At 46.3% G+C, this 18,430-nt stretch overlaps 1 protein-coding gene across 2 annotated transcripts in view; it reads right to left on the reverse strand.

Moving 5' to 3' along the window:
* Positions 1 to 18,430, reverse strand: part of PLEKHA3 (pleckstrin homology domain containing A3) — a 290,840-nt gene that overhangs the window by 126,725 nt on the left and 145,685 nt on the right. For both annotated transcript variants that reach the window (XM_085645207.1, XM_085645208.1), the window contains one exon: positions 5,128 to 5,264. In XM_085645207.1, coding sequence (XP_085501333.1) covers positions 5,128 to 5,264 — 137 coding nt within the window. The remainder of the gene's footprint in view (positions 1 to 5,127; positions 5,265 to 18,430) is intronic.

Genomic DNA, 18,430 nt, shown 5'->3' on the forward strand with positions numbered 1-18,430 from the left:
GGGGGGAAAAACACAAAAATCGTAACTACCACCATACTAAAGTATTATAATTGTTTTACCTCAGTGGATTTATCTCACCGATCTACACGACCTGCACTTCATATTTTTAACCTGCATACTAGAAATGAATGGTCTTGGTTGGCTTGTGTTGGTGTGCGGATGAAGGTGAGCCCAATCCTCCAATAAAAAAAAAACTAAATGTTTGCGTGGAGGACGTTCTTCTGCACACAAACACCTAAAAACTATCCCAAAACTCTCCTTCAGCTTTCAGCAGCACAGCAATGTATGAAGACATGAGCCGGCAATATAAGTAACAGTAGTATGAAAGCAACGCATGATTCGTTGCAAATGTTTGTGTTGCAGTGGTATGCGTGGTTACTGTATACATAGAAATGGCACTTTTAAAGTGTCCCTATGAATGTGAGTTGTAATGACGTGTGGTAATGGGGTGCGTGGTAGTGGGTCATGCGTGGTAGCGTACATGTTGTAAAGGCATGCATGTGTTGTTCCATCATACAACCGGAGAGCGGGGGAGGTCATCTACAGAACCTTCACATTCAAGGAACGTGGTCTCCGCTCCATAGGAGCAAACATATAAATCGCCTGGAGCTCAAAGCCATCTAACTCAGTCTCCCAGCTTTCCTGCCAATAATAGCAGGGTCTTCGGTGTTAGTTTGCACGGACAATACCACCAGCATGCAGTACGTGAACAACCAAAGCGGCACAAGATCACTGGTGCTGTCCAAGGAAGATCAGGAAATCTGGAGCCGGCTAACACCACACAGAATAACTCTTCGGCCTAAACATGGTCCCGGGACTAGCAATCTCTTAGCAGACATACTAAGCAGAACTGGAAACAGCCTCCACGAATGGGAGTTTAGTCAGTCTTAGCAAAATATGATTGTCTCGTTCTGGGGCAAACGGCTCTAGATCTCTTTGCAACAAACGAAAACCGCAAATGCCAGTTCTATGTAAGTTGACATCCACATACAGAATCGTGCAGGAATGCTTTTCGATCTATGCCTACCTTTTCCCCGATACCTTTAATGCCAAAGGTTCCCAGAAAGCAGAGCAGTGTCCTTTCATCCTTATAGCTCCCAGGTGGCCCACGGAGTTTCTCCTACTATCGGAATCCAACCACATTCACCTACCAACATCCCATAAATATTTGACGATTAACTAAGGCCAGGTCCTACATCGTGACCCAACCTCTTTCTTCTGATGCGCATGCCTCCTAAATTCAAACATTTCCATATTCCTCAGGACTGCAGGTATATTCTCTCATAGTCAAGGCAGAAGCCGCGATAAAGACATATTAGCTGTAATGGAAAGGTTTTGGCCTATGACGCCAGAAATCAAACCAACATCCTATACTAGCACAATTTGGCAGATAACTACCCTATCTCCTCTTGCTAGCTCAGTCTGTTGGTACATGCTTCTGTTAAGGTAAGGCTTGCAGCAATATCAAGATATAGATGCTCATCACAATTTATTTATATAGAGTTATTTCCTACAGTAAGGGCTCTTTCCCTGGACAGGCATCTGAACTTAGTTCTATATCAGCTCAAGAAGAGTTCATTTGAACCCATTCACAGAGCACACCTCATATTTACCGCATGAAATGTCACATTGTTACTAGCGCTCACTTCGACCAGGAGGGTAGAGGAGATATAGGCTCTCATCTCAAGACCCTTCTTGCACCTCACAAGAAATGTAGAACTTCTCAGAACCAAATCCAAAGATTTATTCCCAAGGTTCCTTTGAATCAATCATCAACCGGGGCACTTTCATGACAAAATGAGAATTATTCAAAACTCTTTTTAGACTACGCCTTTAGAGAATGAAGTAATTATAGTGCCAGCATCCGTGGCTAACCTGGAAGCAGGCTCCGGCCTCACCCAGTTTCCTCCGGTCTCCTTGGAGAAATCACTGGAGATAATGACAACTCCTAAATCAGGCTCCCCTACAGATCCCTGCCCAGCTACAGTACTGTCCTCTATAGCTGGGATTATTAATCCAGCGGTCAACCGGATTTTGAATACTTCTTTGCTAAAAGGGCAGGTTCCGGATAGATGGAAAGATGCCAAAATCCTCCCTCTACTTAAGAAGCCTGCTGCTGATCCTGCGGTGGCCTCAAACTATAGGCCAATATTTCTACTGCCCTTCTTTTCCAAAGTTTTGGAAAAATATGTGAATTTTATTTTCACGGAATATGTGGAGGCTAACCATGCATTACATCCTATCCAGTTGGGTTTCAGCGCTAATTTTAGCACCGAAACAGCCCTATTGGAGGTCTCCAAAGCCATCAAAGAGACATTGGACAAAGGGGGACTCCATGAGTGCAGCGTTGGGGGCACGGTGCTCAAGTGGTTTTCGTCCTTTCTTAGTGACCGCCAGCAAACGATCTGGCCCCCCCCCTCCCTTTGCGGCCCCCATTCCCGCTATGAAGGTGGGGGTTCCGCAAAGATCTATTCTGAGCCCGTCACTCTTTAATATCTATATGGCTCCCCTCGCGCTGCTAGCCGAGGCACATGGCGCTAAAATAGTATCATATGCAGATGATACTCAACTGCTGTTCACCTGTGAAAAGGGCGCCGATTTTAGAGGTGGAGAAATCAATATTTGCCTGTCGGGGGTCTTATGAATCGGAACCAATTAAAGTGTAACCCAGAGAAATCTGAGATCATTTTCTTTGGCCACCCTCCTTGCGAAGTATGGCACCAGTGGTGGCCGCAAGACAGGTCCCCCATGGTAGATTCAGTGAGCATTGTAAAGAACTTGGGGGCCAAGCTAGATCCCCAATTATCAATGAAGGCCCAGATACAAACTGTGGCCGGCACCTGCTTTGGCCTGCTAAAAAGGTCTAAAAAACATTCTTCCCCTGCTTACGGGTACACACAGGAAAACAGTAGTCCAGTCCCTGATCGTGTCACGGCTTGATTACGTCAACGTCATGTACCTATTAAATCGCCTGCAGGTGGTCCAGAATGCGGCGGCTTGAGCTATTCTCATGGTTGGGCCCAGAGCACGATTGTCCACACATCTGAAGTCCCTGCACTGACTGCGGGTTCAGAAAAGGATTCAATTTAAAGCTTTGGTCTTGGCTTTCAGGGCCTTCGATTACACGGGTGCCATCTATATTAGGAATAGGACTCAGTCTTATGTGCCGCAAAGAGCCCTACAGTCTTCTGATGTCAATTCCCAAGTTTTTCCGCTTTCAACGAGGCGGACGCTCTTTCCAAGTGCTGGCCTCCCGGTTATGGAACTGCCTGCCTCTGCCTCTCAGGCAGGTCCAGGATCTGCTCTCTTTTATGAAACAGTTAAAAAACTGTCTGTTCCAGCAGTAACAGTCTACAGTGCTTGTCCAATACTGGCTGGTCTTCTGTCATGTGGTCCTTAGCGCTGGGACACTCTGTGGAGTAGCCGTGTGCCTTACAAGTACCCATTTACATTACATTTCGCCTCAATGAACCCATAATATTTCGGAATTTCTACCTGAATTCAACATCACCAGCTGAGAGGTCTAGTCATATGTTACATCATATCTAAATTTGTACTTACATCACGCTAAAAAACTCATGAGAATTGACAGGCTGGCAAGCCCCTCACAGCAAAACTCAAAGCACACTCAACTACGTCAGTTTCCACTTCAACGTTTTTGTTTGCGGAAGTGCCTCTGGAGGTGATATGTCGTGCTGTGACTTGGAGGAATGTGCATACAATTCAGGCAGCATTATTACTTGGAATCGCTGAAACGCAGTGATGCAGTGGTTGGACAGGTTTTACTAAACCACTTACTTCAATAAGGGGAGCGTCGTTTAGTTCCATATGTTTGCTTATGTATTTATACATATTTTAATGTATGAAATATATATCTATATATATATTCATTTATTAAATTGCATATGAATATGTTATGTATATATTTTCTACTCACCATGCGCTATTTGTGCTAATATAACAAGATATACAAATACAGTAACTGCTTGCTATTCTTTCTCAAGCATGTGAATCTATGAAAGTTCCACTACTGGAGAACAAAATAAGCTTCTTACCTGTAACTGTAGTTCTCCAATATTGGTATCTTTCATAGATTCCTATGCAACCCACCCTCTTCCCCAAACAGGCTCCCCTTATCGCTCTGGATTCTTTAGCGCCACTTGTGCTTGACTCAGTGGGGCTCCCACTTTGACGACGGGGAATAATCCAACCACGTGAATCACTGAAAGATCCAATACTGAAGAACTTGACTCAGACACCAAGATCATTTCTTGCACTAATAGGGTCACAAGCATCTTAACTCCTCTTTCTTGTGATATGGACTCTCTCCTGGTGTTACTTGTCAAAATCTATGCAAGAGCCTCACCTTGAGTACTGGGATATGATCTAATCGATGTTGCCTCTCCGTTCTTTTAGATATTTTACTAGATAGGTACTGTGGGCAGTTGGCTTATGGAGCTAGCAATTACTGATTTATTGCACCCTGGTAAGTGTGGTTAACTGCTACAGATGTCCCCTAAAAATTAATTTAAGTATGAATACGAACTGATCAGATTTTCTAGATGTACCCAACTAGTTCTAAACACACTTATTTTCTATAGTTAGCCCAGTAAACAATGTTACTTACAGACAGAACCTCTTGGCCCCTAGGACAACCCACCTCAGATCCCTTTTAATCCTCTACCAGCCTCAGATTACCAAAATGTGTAGCAACGATAGTTCCTAGATTATACTCCAGACCTTCCGGAAACAGATATTGGACTTTGTCCTGCTCTACCATAACTTCAAGATGAGGATTGCCCTAGTTTTTTTTCTTTTAGGTAAATTCAGAACATAAACCATCTTTCAGGGAGCTTCTAAAAATGACACCCTGCTTTAGGAGGAAATAAGGGCCAAAATACTTTTCTCTATACTCTCTACACTGCAATACCGATGACCAACACATTTCTCAGCATCAGACTTTGAAATGACCATGTGGCCACATAGGTGCTTTATGAAGACACTAGAACATAACTTAAGAAGAGAAAGCAGAATTACAGTCATTATCGACATTTTCCAAAAGCAGCAGGCAAGCAACTTGAAAAATACAGCTTGGTGCAGTGTGAAATACTATTAAAAGTCCAGTACCTCAGTGCTAGGTGTCAAATGGTTCTCATCTTGATTAACAAATTCTTGTATTGTATGAACTTGCTGCACCAATAAATCACAATAAAGTCGAAGTTCAGACATTTTGGTTTTAAGAGATTCATTGGTTTCGCCGATTTCTAGAGAAATACAGAAGCAAAACAAAAACATATTAGTTACATACAACATTCTAACAGGTTTGCCTATTTCATGCATTTATTATTCTTTAGTACAGCTCTTATAACTGGATGTGTCTCAGATAGCACACTTTTTATAGTACTGTTAAACTTCACATTTCTATTGAGCATACCCTAGAAGCAATAATACAGAAAGAAGAGCCTGTGCATTAAATAATTCCCATTCGTGTTCAACTGTTGTAAACATATTTTAGAGATCAAATCCCCCTCCCCATCACTTGCCAATAAAACATTTTACCTGTCATACACTATGTTCCTCCCTACAGCCCCTTTCCGTGTTTGGGACCAGCACAGTATCAACATCAGCACATACTGGATATTCTTACTGTGTGTGTGAATATCATGCTGCTGCCAGTGGTCCCGCTCTAACATGAGCCCTCTCTCTGCCAGTGGCATTGGACATGTGCACACCCTCTCCTGAAAAAACCCTCGGTGGACCCCACTGACCTCAAAAACTTCAGGTCGATCTCCTTAATCCCGTACCCGGCAAAAGTAATTGAAAAAGCCATTAAAAGTCAGCTCGCCTCCTTCATAGAAGAAAACAACATCTTCGACTCGTCCCAATCAGGCTTCAGTAAGAACCACAGCACCTAAACCGCCCTTCTCGCCGCGACAGACGACATCAGCTCCCTCCTCGGCAGAGGAGAGACTGTAGCACTCATCCTCCTAGACCTCTCCGCAGCCTTCGACACAGTCTCACACCGCACCCTAGCCCGCAGACTCCACGACGCAGGAATCCGCATCAAGGCCCTCGACTGGATCCGTTCATTCCTTCCTGGCAGAACGCAGCACGTCAGACTCCCACCCTTCCTCTCAGATCCCACACGACCACCTGCGGAGTCCCCCAAAGATCCGCCATCAGCCCCTATTCAATGTCTACATGGCTCCGCTTGCACCCATCATCAAATCCCGCAGACTCAACATTGTATAGTACGCAGACGACACCCAACTCATCCTCTCCCTATCCAACGAACCCAACATCCCCAAACACAACTTTCAAGAAGGAATGGAAGCAGTCACCAGTTGGATGAAGAACAGCTGCCTACAACTAAACATGGACGAAACCGAAGTTCTCATCATGGGCCCACACCTCTACGCCTGGAACAACAACTGGTGACCCCGCCCCCCCGCCCTTGGGAACCCACCCTCACCCACTGGCCACGCACGCAACCTCAGAATCGTCCTGGACTCCGAACTCAAAATGGACCGCCAAATCAACATTGTCACTTCCTCCTGTTTCCACAACCTCCGTCTCCTCCGAAAGACCTTCAACTGGATTCCCCTAGAATACAGGAAAACAGTCACCCAAGCCCTCATCAGCAGCAGACTGGACAACAGTAACGCACTCTACGCCGGGATCAACAAGAACCTCACCCGCAAATTCCAGAACATCCAGAACACCTCTGCCAGACTAGTCCTTAACCTACCGCGCCACTGCCACACGACCAAACACCTGCGGACACTACACTGGCTCCCCGTAGAGAAGAAAGTCACCTTCAAGCTTCTCAACCACGCCCACAAAGCCCTCCACAATACCGGACCCGCCTACATGAACCACTGCCTCACGTTCCACACCCCCAAAGATCGCTCTGCTCAGCCCAGCTCTCCCTTGCGATGGTGCCACGCATCAAGAAAACCAGAACAGGAGGCTGTTCCTTCTCCTTCCTCGCGGCCAAGGCATGGAAGAACCTCCCTCTCCACCTCCGACAGACACCAGCACTCTCCAAGTTCTTGAAGGACCGGCTCTTCAACAAATCACCGTGATCATCCAGGAGCTGCGCCCCCCCCCCCCCCAGCGCCTTGTAACCATTGCGAGTAAGTAGTTGCGTTTAACAAACCCTTGATTGAGTCACTGTATGTTTTCATTTACAGATGTATCAATGTGAGAATTGTTAGTCTCTAGTTGGCTGATGTATGCACCTTGCTTCTAGTCAGGATAAGGGGGTCACACACCCCCTTGGTAGCTTGGCACGAAAAGAAAGTCTTATCCCAAAGGCAATGTGTAAAGTATTTGCACCCAGACATGCAGTAACACAGTGAAAACACTACAAATGGACACCACACCAGTTTAGAAAAGGCAAATGCTACTTACCAGTATGCATCTGTTCTTGGCATGTAGAGCTGCAGATCCACACACTTAGCATAGATCGCCATTTGGTGTTGGGCCCGGATGTTTGCACTTGTTTTTGTCCTGGAAAGTCTTTGGACGTCACAAGGTAGGTGACTCCTCCCTTGGATCATAGTGCGCATGGGCATCGGCTCCATTCTCAGATTGTTTTTCGCCAGCAGGGAAATGATGGAGCTTTGTAAGAAACAGGAAAGATGCCTGTGTATGCTGCATCTAAATAAGATGGTACTGGAACAGATAAAGGTAGCCGGGGAGGCGGGTGGGCGTGTGTGGATCTGCAGCTCTACATGCCAAGAACAGATGCATACTGGTAAGTAGCATTTGCCGTTCGAGGCATATGAGCTGCAGATCACACACTTAGCATAGATTGTATAGCAGTACCCATCGTTAGCGGCAACCACCAGAATCTGCTGCAGTAGTTTGAAATAGTGTTTTGAGAACAGCCTGGCCCACACTAGCTTGTTGTTTTGTTTGCACATCTACACAATAGTGTTTTGCGAATGTGTGCGGTGTAGACCATGTAGCTGCCCTGCAGATATCATCTAAGGGAATGTTCCCTAAAAATGCCATAGAAGCCTCTATCTTTCTTGTAGAGTGGACTTTCGGAGGAACAGATAATGTACGTTTTGGTTTGTGGTAGCAGATTTGTATGCATTAAATGATCCATCTAGCTATCCCAGACTTTGATATGGGGTTGCCTTTGTGTGGTGGTGAGAAAGACACAAAAAGTTGTTTGGTCTTACGGAAAGGTTGTGTTCTCTCGATGTAATAAAGCAATGCTCTTTTAACATCTAAAGTATGAAGAGCTCTTTCTGCGACTGTCTGCAGTTGCGAGAAAAATATGGGCAACTCCACCGACTGACTGAGGTGGAAGGGAGAAATGACTTTTGGAAGGAGTTTAGGATTAGTTCGTAGAACAACCTTATTATGATGGATTTGCAAAAAAGGTTCCAGGATAGTTAGTGCTTGTAGCTCACCAACTCTCCTAAGAGAAGTAATGGCCATTAGGAAAGCAACTTAACATGTTAAGAATTGTAGCTCACATTTATTTAGAGGTTCAAAAGGAGGGCCCATTAGTCTGGTGAGAACGATGTTTAAATTCCACACAGGTGAGGGTGGAACTCTGGGAGGAATTATCCTTTTAAGGCCTTCCATAAAGGATTTGATGGCAGGTACTCTGAAAAGTGATAAGTGTTGTCTATTTTGTAAGAATGCTGCTATGGCAGCAAGGTGCAGTCTAATAGACGTATAGGCTAAGTTGCACCTTTGGAGGTGTAGCAGGTACCTATGATGAGTTGGATAGATACATCTAGGGGATTGATGGTGTTGGTATGACAATATATCACAAATCACTTCCACTTGGCCGCATAGCAAGCTCTAGTGGTGGGACGTCTAGCTTCTTTAATGATGTTCATACAGTCAGGGGGAAGATTAAGGTAACCACACTCTAAGACCTCAGGAGCCATATTGCAAGGTTGAGCTGAGCTGGGTCCGGGTGTCTGATCTCTCCACGGTTCTGGGTTAAGAGGCGTGGTGAGAGGTGTAATTTTTGGTGCGGAGCTACGGACAGTTCCAGTAATGTGGTGTACCACGGTTTTCTGACCCAAGTTGGAGCAACTAGAATGAGAGTCAGCGAGTGTTGCTGTAGTTTGCGCACCACCAGTGGAATGAGTGGGAGAGGCGGAAAAGCGTACGCAAATCTGCCTAACCAATTCATCCATATCGCATTGCCTTTGAACAATGGGTGTGGATATCTGGCAGCCAAGCTTGGCTAGCTGAAAGAGCTGCAGAGAGTGTGTCCCGCCTTGTTTCTGTATGTAGTACATGGCTGTCATGTTGTCAGTGCGGACTAAGACAGCTTTGCCTGATATTTGCTTTTGGAATGCTTTTAAGGCTAAGAATATGGCTAGTAACTGGTTGATGTGGAGTAACTTTTGTGGAGGTGTCCATCTGTCCTGCATGGTGTGATGTAATAGCTGAGCTCCCCATCCGGAGAGCGATGCGTCCACTGTCATGACAATTAGCAGAACTGGCTCTAGGAACGGTCGCCCTTTGGAAAGGTTTTTGGTGTTCCACCACTACAGAGAGCGATGAGTGCGACCGTCTACCAACACCAGATCTATTAGCTGACCTTGAGCCTGGTTCCTTTGACGTGCTAAGCACTCTTGTAGCGGACGCATCTGGAGTCTTGCGTGAGGCACTATAAATATGCAAGAGGCCATCATCCCTATGATTTGCATGAACACTCGAGCTGGAAGGGAGTGTGGAGGTTGAAATTTGGGGAGGAGAGCCTGCATGCTTGCTATCCTGGCTGGAGTGGGATAGGCTAGAGCTCTACAGGTGCCTATGGTGGCATCGAGGTATTGTTGTGTGTTGGATGGTTGCAGAGGAGACTTGGTGTGGTTTACTGTGAACCCCAGGTCGTGGAGTAGTTGGATAGTCGCCTGAGTGTGGTGTACACACTGGCTGCATGAGCTGGCTTTTATGAGCCAGTCGTCGAGATATGGGAAGATGTGAATTTGCTGTCTTCTTAAGTGGGCTGCTACTACCGCTAGGCACTTGGTGAATACCCTTGGTGCTGTTGTGACTCCGAACGGATGCACTTTGAATCGATAGTGCTGCCCGTCCACTACAAACCTGAGATACTTTCTGTGAGCTGCGTGAATGGTAATATGGAAGTAGGCGTCCTTGAGATCTATGGTAGCAAGGTGGTCTCCTTCTGCTGAAGTGTGACCATGTGGAAATGGTCTGAGTGTATGTATAGGTTTAGGGGTCTGAGGTCTAAAATAGGTCTCAGAGAGCCGTCCTTCTTTGGTATGAGGAAAGACAGGGAGTAGACTCCCGTGTTTTGTTGGTGCAGGGGAACCAGTTCTATTGCATTTTTTTGTAGAAGGGAGATTACCTCCTGCTTTAGCAGTGATAGATGTTCTTGTAACATTGGACGCTGTTTGGGTGGTATGTTTGGGGGGGTAGAGGTAAGTTTGAGACAGCAACCTGATTGAATTATCTGTCGCGCCCACCTGTCTGTGGTGATGTTGGTCCAGACAGGAAGGAAGGAACTGTTGTAGTCTTCCCCCGACAGGAGTGGAATGGTCCGGAGGAAGCGGAGGGAAGTCATTGGGTAGGGGTGGAGGCAGAGCGGGTGTTAGTCTTGCCTCTGCCCTTGCTATTGTTGCCTCTGTAACCTCCTCTCTGGTAACCTCTGGTGAAGGTTAACTGGGTGGAAGCCTTGTAAGAGGTGGAAGGGTTGTCTGATGAGTAGCCTCTGGAGTTGCCTCTATAGGAAGAGCAACAAAAAGAACATCTGGGATCTTGCGATTGCAAGGCTCCCATTGACTTGGCTGTGTCCGTGTCCTTTTTCATTTTCTCCAGGGAGGAGTCTACATGAGGGCCAAAGAGGTGCTCTTGGTGGAATGGTTGGTTCAGGATCGAACTTTGTACTTCAGGCTTAAAGCCTGAAATGTGTAGCCAAGCGTGCCTACGCAAAAGGACACTGGTATTTACAGCTCTGGATGCGGTAACTGCCACATCGAGAGCGCAACGAATGGAGGTATTGGTTATTAGTTTACCCTCCTGTATGAGGTCGTTGGCTTTATTTTTATATTTGTCCGGGGTGTGTTGCAATAGGGACTCTAACTCGTCATAATGTGCCCTATTGTATCTGGCTAGCAGGGCCCGAGTGTTGGTGATGCGCCATATGTTAGCCGCTTGTGAGGCTGTCCTCTTGCCGGAGGCGCCCAAGAGTTTAGACTCTTTATCGGGTGGGGCTGCGTCACCTGATGTCTGAGAGTTAGCGCTCTTCCTGGCATTGGATACCACCATGGAGTCTAATGGAACAGGGCCCTTCATGTAAGCTGGGTCTGTAGGGGCAGCTTTGTATTTCTTTTCTATGCGAGGGTTGATGACTCGAGCCCTAACCGGATCTATGAATACATCAGGAGCATGCTTAATAACTCCTTTGAGCATGGGTAACGTAGATGTTGACCTTTGTGTGGTGACAAAAGTGTCCAACAAAAAATCCTCCTCGACGGGGTCTGTGTGTAGGTCGACCCCGTGGTACTGGGCAGCTCGGTGTAGCAGCTGATTAAAGCCCATGGTGTCCTCTGGCGGGGAAGGCCTAGAGGGGTAGATGTCGTCTTGCGGGAGATTAGGGACAACAGGTGTATTATAGTCATCTCAAGTGTCAGGAGAACCAGGTGGGCTGGGATCCCCTAGTGGCCCATCATCCGCACCCCCCCCCCCCTGTGTCATCAGAGTTGTCATCATCGTCTACTGGTGTAGGAGAATGAGGTGGTGGGGAGGGGGTGGAGGAGGTAGTGGAGGAGGAGGTGGAGAAGGGACTCTAAGAGGGGATGTAGCAATGTCCCTCTTCTTAGATGGTGGAGCAGGTGTAGGCTGGACCAGTGGTCTTTTCCTGGAGCTTAAGTGTCATTGACCAATTTTAGGGTATTTAACCAGAGTTTTTTATGCAGGGTCTGGTCGAAAAAGCTCTTCTGATGAAGGTTGGTTTTTCGGCGCCGAGTGTTTCGGTTCCGAGGGCTTTTTCGGCACCGGCTCCGGAGTGTCCTTGGGTTTGGAGCTGTGTTGTTTTGCAGTCTCTGTATGTTTTTTCGGTCCCGATTATTTTTTCGGCTCCGAAGAGTGAGAGTCCGAACTCTTTGGGAGTGGCTTCTTGGTCGGCTCCGAATGTTTTTTCGGTGCCATCGAGTCGGTGGTTGTTGTTTCGGTTTCAAGGGCTTTGAGGTGGAAGCAGCGGTCGACACGGAGGAGGAGGGCGGTTTCTTTTTCGGTGCTGAAGATTGAGTTTTAAAAGGGGGTGGTGATGGACGGAGCATAAGAACCAATCAAACACTCACACCCAGTCAACAGATCTGGGTTTGATCCATCACCGTTCTTTAGCCCACTCTGCCACCCCAGTTCAGATATGGCCATATGCAAATCAGTCTGACCCTGTGCCTCATGGGAACAATGCTGTTTCCACCTCCTGTAGTGAAGCTGGACCAGGGAGAACAGAACTGGTTTTGCTGAGCTCAGAGTCTCTTGAAACAAAGACTACAAAGAGAAAATGGGGTATAAATATTAGACCTAAAACCCCAGAACTTTAGACCCCTTCTGGTCTATGATAGAGATTCAGCTCTTCCTACAGATATCGGCGTATCTTCATTTAGCACCAAATTCTGAATAAGGTCCTAGTTCTTCAATTTAGAAGCCAGGGTGAGAATATGTGAAGTACTGGAGGCAGCATCGGTTCTAAAAATTATTATTTTGTCAGTGATGACATCTAAAATTACACTGCCTTTGACAGGCAAAACCACATTAGAGCTGCGTGGTTTAGTGGATTGAACGTTTTCTTGAATAATTTTAATAGGATTTAGAATCTCACTTCTTTAAGTCTTTAATATTCTTGGGTTAAGACTCAACAAAGATACCCACCTTCAGCGAAGCTCTTTCAGGTGGAAACTCCATCCAAACGCAAATTCCTCATCTGGTGAATATTCCCCAGGAGTCAGACTGGAATCAGAAGCTACAAAGCAATTCTCTTGCGTGCCAATAAGGGCGTCATGTGGCTCTGCACCAACGTCTTTCCACTATAAAAGTGGCGAGCACAGCTGGATATAAGTGTCACCCATGCACACTAATTGTAAACGGGGCACCCCGGTTCTGGATGATGTGTGTGACCAACAGAACTGGTGGACGCCCATAACTCCACTACCTTGTTCTTTTACACCCCAGCAGGAGGAGTGGTGTAACTTCGTTGCTGCAGAGGCTTTCCCCGAGGTTACGCCGGGTCCCTTTAACCAGGAGCGTCTTTTTGCGGTGGCCACGCCCCCGGTATCACGAGGACACACAAGATTGGATATAGAGCCGGAAGAACAGAAAACAGCGTGTGACGTCACCCAGGAGCGGAACCCCGGAGGTGAGGAGGATCGAGCGAGCACGAGAGCCGAGGAAGAAGCACCGGAGGAGGATCGGAGAGACGACGCGAAGACGGACGCAGGGAGTAAGCCAGGAGGTCAACGACTCCGTGTTCCGCCGAGCCACGTTTCCGGAGGAGCGTGGCTTCCTCAGGTACGGGAGCGCTTCAGGGGTTGGATGGGTAGGCGAGAAAGCCGCTAGCACTGCACCCGCTTCCTTTCTCCTCTAGCCCTGCACAAAAACCACACATCGCACAGAAGGGTAGTATCTAAGAGCTCTAAGTTGGATACACGGAAACACAAGAAGAGGTGTTCCCCCCCACCCGCGGTCCTGTCATAGGTGCGACAGTTCGTGAACCTTAACCCTAACGTTCCCCTTTCTCCTTCTCTCTGCACGCCTGCCCTGGGGGTCCTGGAGCGCCAAGGAACATCGGGAAAGGACGCTCTCGAGCCGGGAAAGAGAACAACGACCCCGCTTTCATTACGGAGCCCACCAAGAAAGAAGAGAGACTTACTAGCAAACACAGACGTGTATTGTCTTCAATAAAGCCTTATGTAAAAAGACCTGGTCTACGTGCTGTCCCTACCACCCCTCTACACTAATGTTAGTTGCTTTTTAGGCTGTCCTGCCCTTGGGAGGACAGCCCATTGGCAAACTCGAATGGCCAGTATGCTATGTTCCCTGTAGGGTGTGCGCATGCACCCTAGACTTAGTAGGTGTGCAGGACCTCAGCGTGCATCAAGAGTAAGACTTCCTGAGCTTTTTAAAGCATTAGCACTAAAGAAGAAAGCTTTCTCTTGTTGTGTGCTGTTATAGGAGCAGTACACCTGCTCTTCCATAATCGTTCTAATGGGGGTCACTGAAAGGCGAAAATATTGCCTTCAGGAGCAGGCGGCTGTTTCTAGTGAATTATGCTCTCCCCTGGTATGAAGTTCATTTATATGTAGATGCACTTTAGTCCTTCAGTGCCCTTTCAAACCCTGAATCCATGCCAGGGAGCTTTCATGTGGCTTCTGCCTACCACCTTCCCGCGCTACACAGTGTGACGTTATGCCAGACCTGCTGACTTTGAAACTGGCAAACCAAGTTAGAGTCTCAGCAATGGCTCAACATCCTGTGATTCTGGGCAAATCACTTCATCACAATGTGCCTACAATAAAATGTATATATGCCAAGGTGTATTGAAGAATGAGTGGGTGTATAAGTGTCTGGAATGCATGGGTATGTGACTAAACTGTCTGAATGTGTGTATCAGAGTGTCTGTTGTTGTGTAAGCTGCTGCATGTGTTGGTCAGTAGCTACAGGAGTGTCTATATGGGTTATTGATTGGTTGCCTGAGTATTTGTATGGGAGACTGTGTGGGTGGGTGGGTGGGATGTGTCTGACTATGCATAGATGTGTGAGTGGTTGATTCACTGGGTGTATGGGTTTAAGAGTGCATGTGTAAACAGCTGTATGGGCGGTGAGTGTGTTGGTGAGATATTGGATGTCTCAGTGGTACATGTCCAAGTAACTACATATGTAAAAGGCTGTGTATGGGAGAGTTGAAGTATATAAATGACTATACGTGAGAGTCAGTGATTGTGAGAGTGGCTGTATGGATGAGTGTGTACTTGTATCAGTGATTGTTTAAGAGAGTAAGTATGTGTTAGTATATGTTTGAATAAGTGAGGTGGTGTGTGTATAACTGTATAGGTGAGGAAATGAGAGTGTGATTGATTCTTTGCATGACTGACTAGGTGTGTGAGTAACTCCATGGATGAGTAGCGGTGTGAGAGTGTCTGTATAGGTGTATGAGTGCATATGATAGTGTTGTATTGATGAGTGACTGTATGCATGAGTGATTGTATGGGTGAATGAGTGGATGTGTGTGTAGACCTAGGAATCAGTGAGTGTGCATGTAGTAACTGGTATTGGTGTGTCAAAGGTTTCGAAAATGGTAGCCAGTATTTTACAGTGGGTGTATCAAAAGGTTATATTAGAGTGTGAGGAAGTGCATCAGTTTTTGACGTGGATGATGTAATCAGTGATGTCATTTGAGATGTCATCAGTGATGTCACTGACCAGGTCATGAATGATGTAATATGTGATGTCATCAGCAGTGTATTGCGGGGGCGCGAGTTATAGTTAGCTGAACTAACTATACGAGGGAATTTCTATGGTTTTGTACGAGTGAAATGTCCAACTAACTAGAATGTCCCTGAAACCTATGATTTTTTCAGTGAATTTCTAATGTTTTTTAAATGCTAATTTTGAACTATAACGAGCCGGAAACCTATGTTTTTTTCAGTGAATTTCAATGTTTTTTTAAATGCTAATTTCTAACTATGCCTACAAAGTTAGGACATTTGAAGAAAGAGGAAGAAAAGCACAGAAAGAAGCAAGACAAATGAAGAAAGATGCAACAGAAGTCCAGAAAGACGACGAAAAGTGCAGGAAGAAGCGAGAGATGTGCAGAAAGAACCAACAGAGGAGCGGAAAGTCCTACTGTGCCCCCAACTTTTTATTGACGGGAACTGGTGGCAACTGACTCTGACTAACCAGGACCAGAGCCAGTGCTATGCTAAAAGACACTTAGAATACAGTGAAAACACCTACATACACTAGGGAACACTATGTGTTGGGGTACCCCTGTGATTAGCATAACCTCCTCTGTATTTGCCATGAGTTAGTGCCTGGGTCATTACATGAGTACATGGGTAGCGACTGGATGATTATAGTGCTGCAAGGACAGCGCATGGTGATTTTATAACTGCTTGAGTTTTGGCGGAGTGATTGGATAAGTACATGATGCTGGATGGGTGATTTGAGGAGTGCATGGGTAGTGACAGAGGGGTTTCTGGAGTGCATGGGTACAACCTGGGTAATTGGAGGAGTGAATCAGTACTGTGTAGGTGGTTAGAGGTCTGCATGGGTAATGCACAGGAGATTGTAGCAGTGCATGTGTTAGTGTCTGGGTCATTCCATGAGTACATGATTAGTGACTGGATGATTAGAGTGCTGCAAGGAGAGTGCATGGTGAATTTACAAGTTCTTGGGTTTTGGCGGAGTGATTGCATAAGTACACACATGTCACATCAGGCCCCGCCTCTCCCTTCACCACTGTGCAAACGCTCCGCCAGGCGGGTTTTAATTTGGGGGAATAATTCCCCTTGAATCCCGAGGGTACCTGGGGGTCAAGTAGCCCACCAGTTACCTCCAGTATGCACCAGGGAGCTGCGTTGCAGAGAGGTGTTCAGAGGCCGCGCCCCTTTTTACACCTCTCTGCAACGCAGCTCTGTGGCGCTTACTGGAGGTAGCTGGTGAGCTAGTTGGCCCCCAGGGACCCTCAGGACTCAAGGAGATTTAATCCCCCATTTTACAACGCTCCAGGGGGTGCATATGCATAGTGGTGCAGGGATGGGCTTGGCCTGATGTGACTAGTGTGCAAACACGCCCTGTGGTGCATATTAAGTTGGGGTATTAAGTCCCCTTGAATCCTGAGGGTCCCTGGGGGCCAACTAGTCCACCAGGTACGTCCAGTAAGCGCCACAGAGTTGCATTGCAGAGGTGTAAAAAGGGGCGTGGCCTCGAACCACCTCTCTGCCCCTTACAGGGGCTTTTTGAATACGAAGCGAGGGAGTCCGCGCTTCGTTTTTTTGGGGGGCGGGGGTGTTCGTCCGGATTAGCGCACTCAGCGCAAATTCGCCAGATTCTTTTTGAAAAAAATGCTTTTGGCCCTGGGGGTCCTTGTGAGACCCACTGAGCAGGACTAGGGGCTCAGGGTGTTTCTAACCTGCCCCCTTTTCTTTTTTTCACCTTTGTTTTACTGTTTACTTGTAACTCGGTTCTACCGAGTCACAAGATGGCTGCCAACACTTCCTAGTTTGGAGTGTTGACAGCCAATTAGAATAATGCTAGTGGTCGGGAGGGGTCGCAACTCCACCGTGGCCATAGATATCGAAACTTTTACTTTTGAATTTCTCAGCAACTACTGTACAGATTTACAGCATTTAAAAAAAAGTTCGCTTTCTGAACCACCTTTTTGACAAATTTGGGGTAATTGCGTTCAGCAGTTCGGGCTATAGCCGGTCTCAAAATTTCCTATGGAAATCAACATAGAAAAAATGCGTTTTGGGACCCCCCTTCTTTCTCAGCCCCCGCTTGACGTATCACCCCCAAACTTTCAGGATATGAGATGACCTGGATAGACTTTTTGAGGGAGAATTTCGCGACGATTCGTCAAACGACGCCAAAGTTATTAGCAAATCAAAAAATGCTTTTCCTATGGAAACTAGGTTCGAACTAACTACCTACTGGCAACCGCCAGTAGGTAATATATATATCTATATATACACACATATACACACACACACACACACACACACACATTCATGTAATGTAAACTGCAGACAAATGCACAAACAGACAATTGGCTCGGCTCTACCTGTTAATTTGTTGGCATGCCCACCTTAAATAGTGCAAAGGTGTAAATTTTTACTGACCATGTTGAAAAAACATACCATGCTAAAAAAATATGTGGCTGGTGTCATTCTTAAATGTTGTAATCTGTAAAGCTGCTGAAGTTTGTTTCTACACATGCAATTGGTGAAATTCAGCCCTGGCAATACAGTCATAGCCAGCATGTTCGAGAGAGAGAGAGACAGAGACAGAGAGAGAGAGAGAGATATAAAAAAACTTGGCTAGTATTGTCTTGCAGACTGCCTTTATTAGAAGATAAGCAAATAACCACCCGACTATAACAAAAACACCAGAGCTAGCTGAACTATTTGCATTTGATAGGGGACAAGTGTGTTCAAGTGAGTGAATTACAAATGTTTTACAGGGTTTCTGCTGCAGTTGCCATGTTAACCAAAATACAGACTATGAACCAAGAATTTTTGGTGCTAACAAGTGATGTTACCATCACCAAACACAGGGTACTCTTTTTAACTCCCCGAGAAGGACTAAAGGCTGATTGAAACCTACATTTTAAGGCCTTGGAGTCAGTGTTTACAAGCATATCACTGCAGGAGGTGCATTAACACGTGGGGCCATCTTCAGGACTAACAGCAGTAATACATAT

Source organism: Triturus cristatus, chromosome 3_1, assembly GCF_964204655.1.
Source record: "Triturus cristatus chromosome 3_1, aTriCri1.1, whole genome shotgun sequence".
In the NCBI taxonomy this organism is placed as follows: Eukaryota; Metazoa; Chordata; class Amphibia; order Caudata; family Salamandridae; genus Triturus; species Triturus cristatus.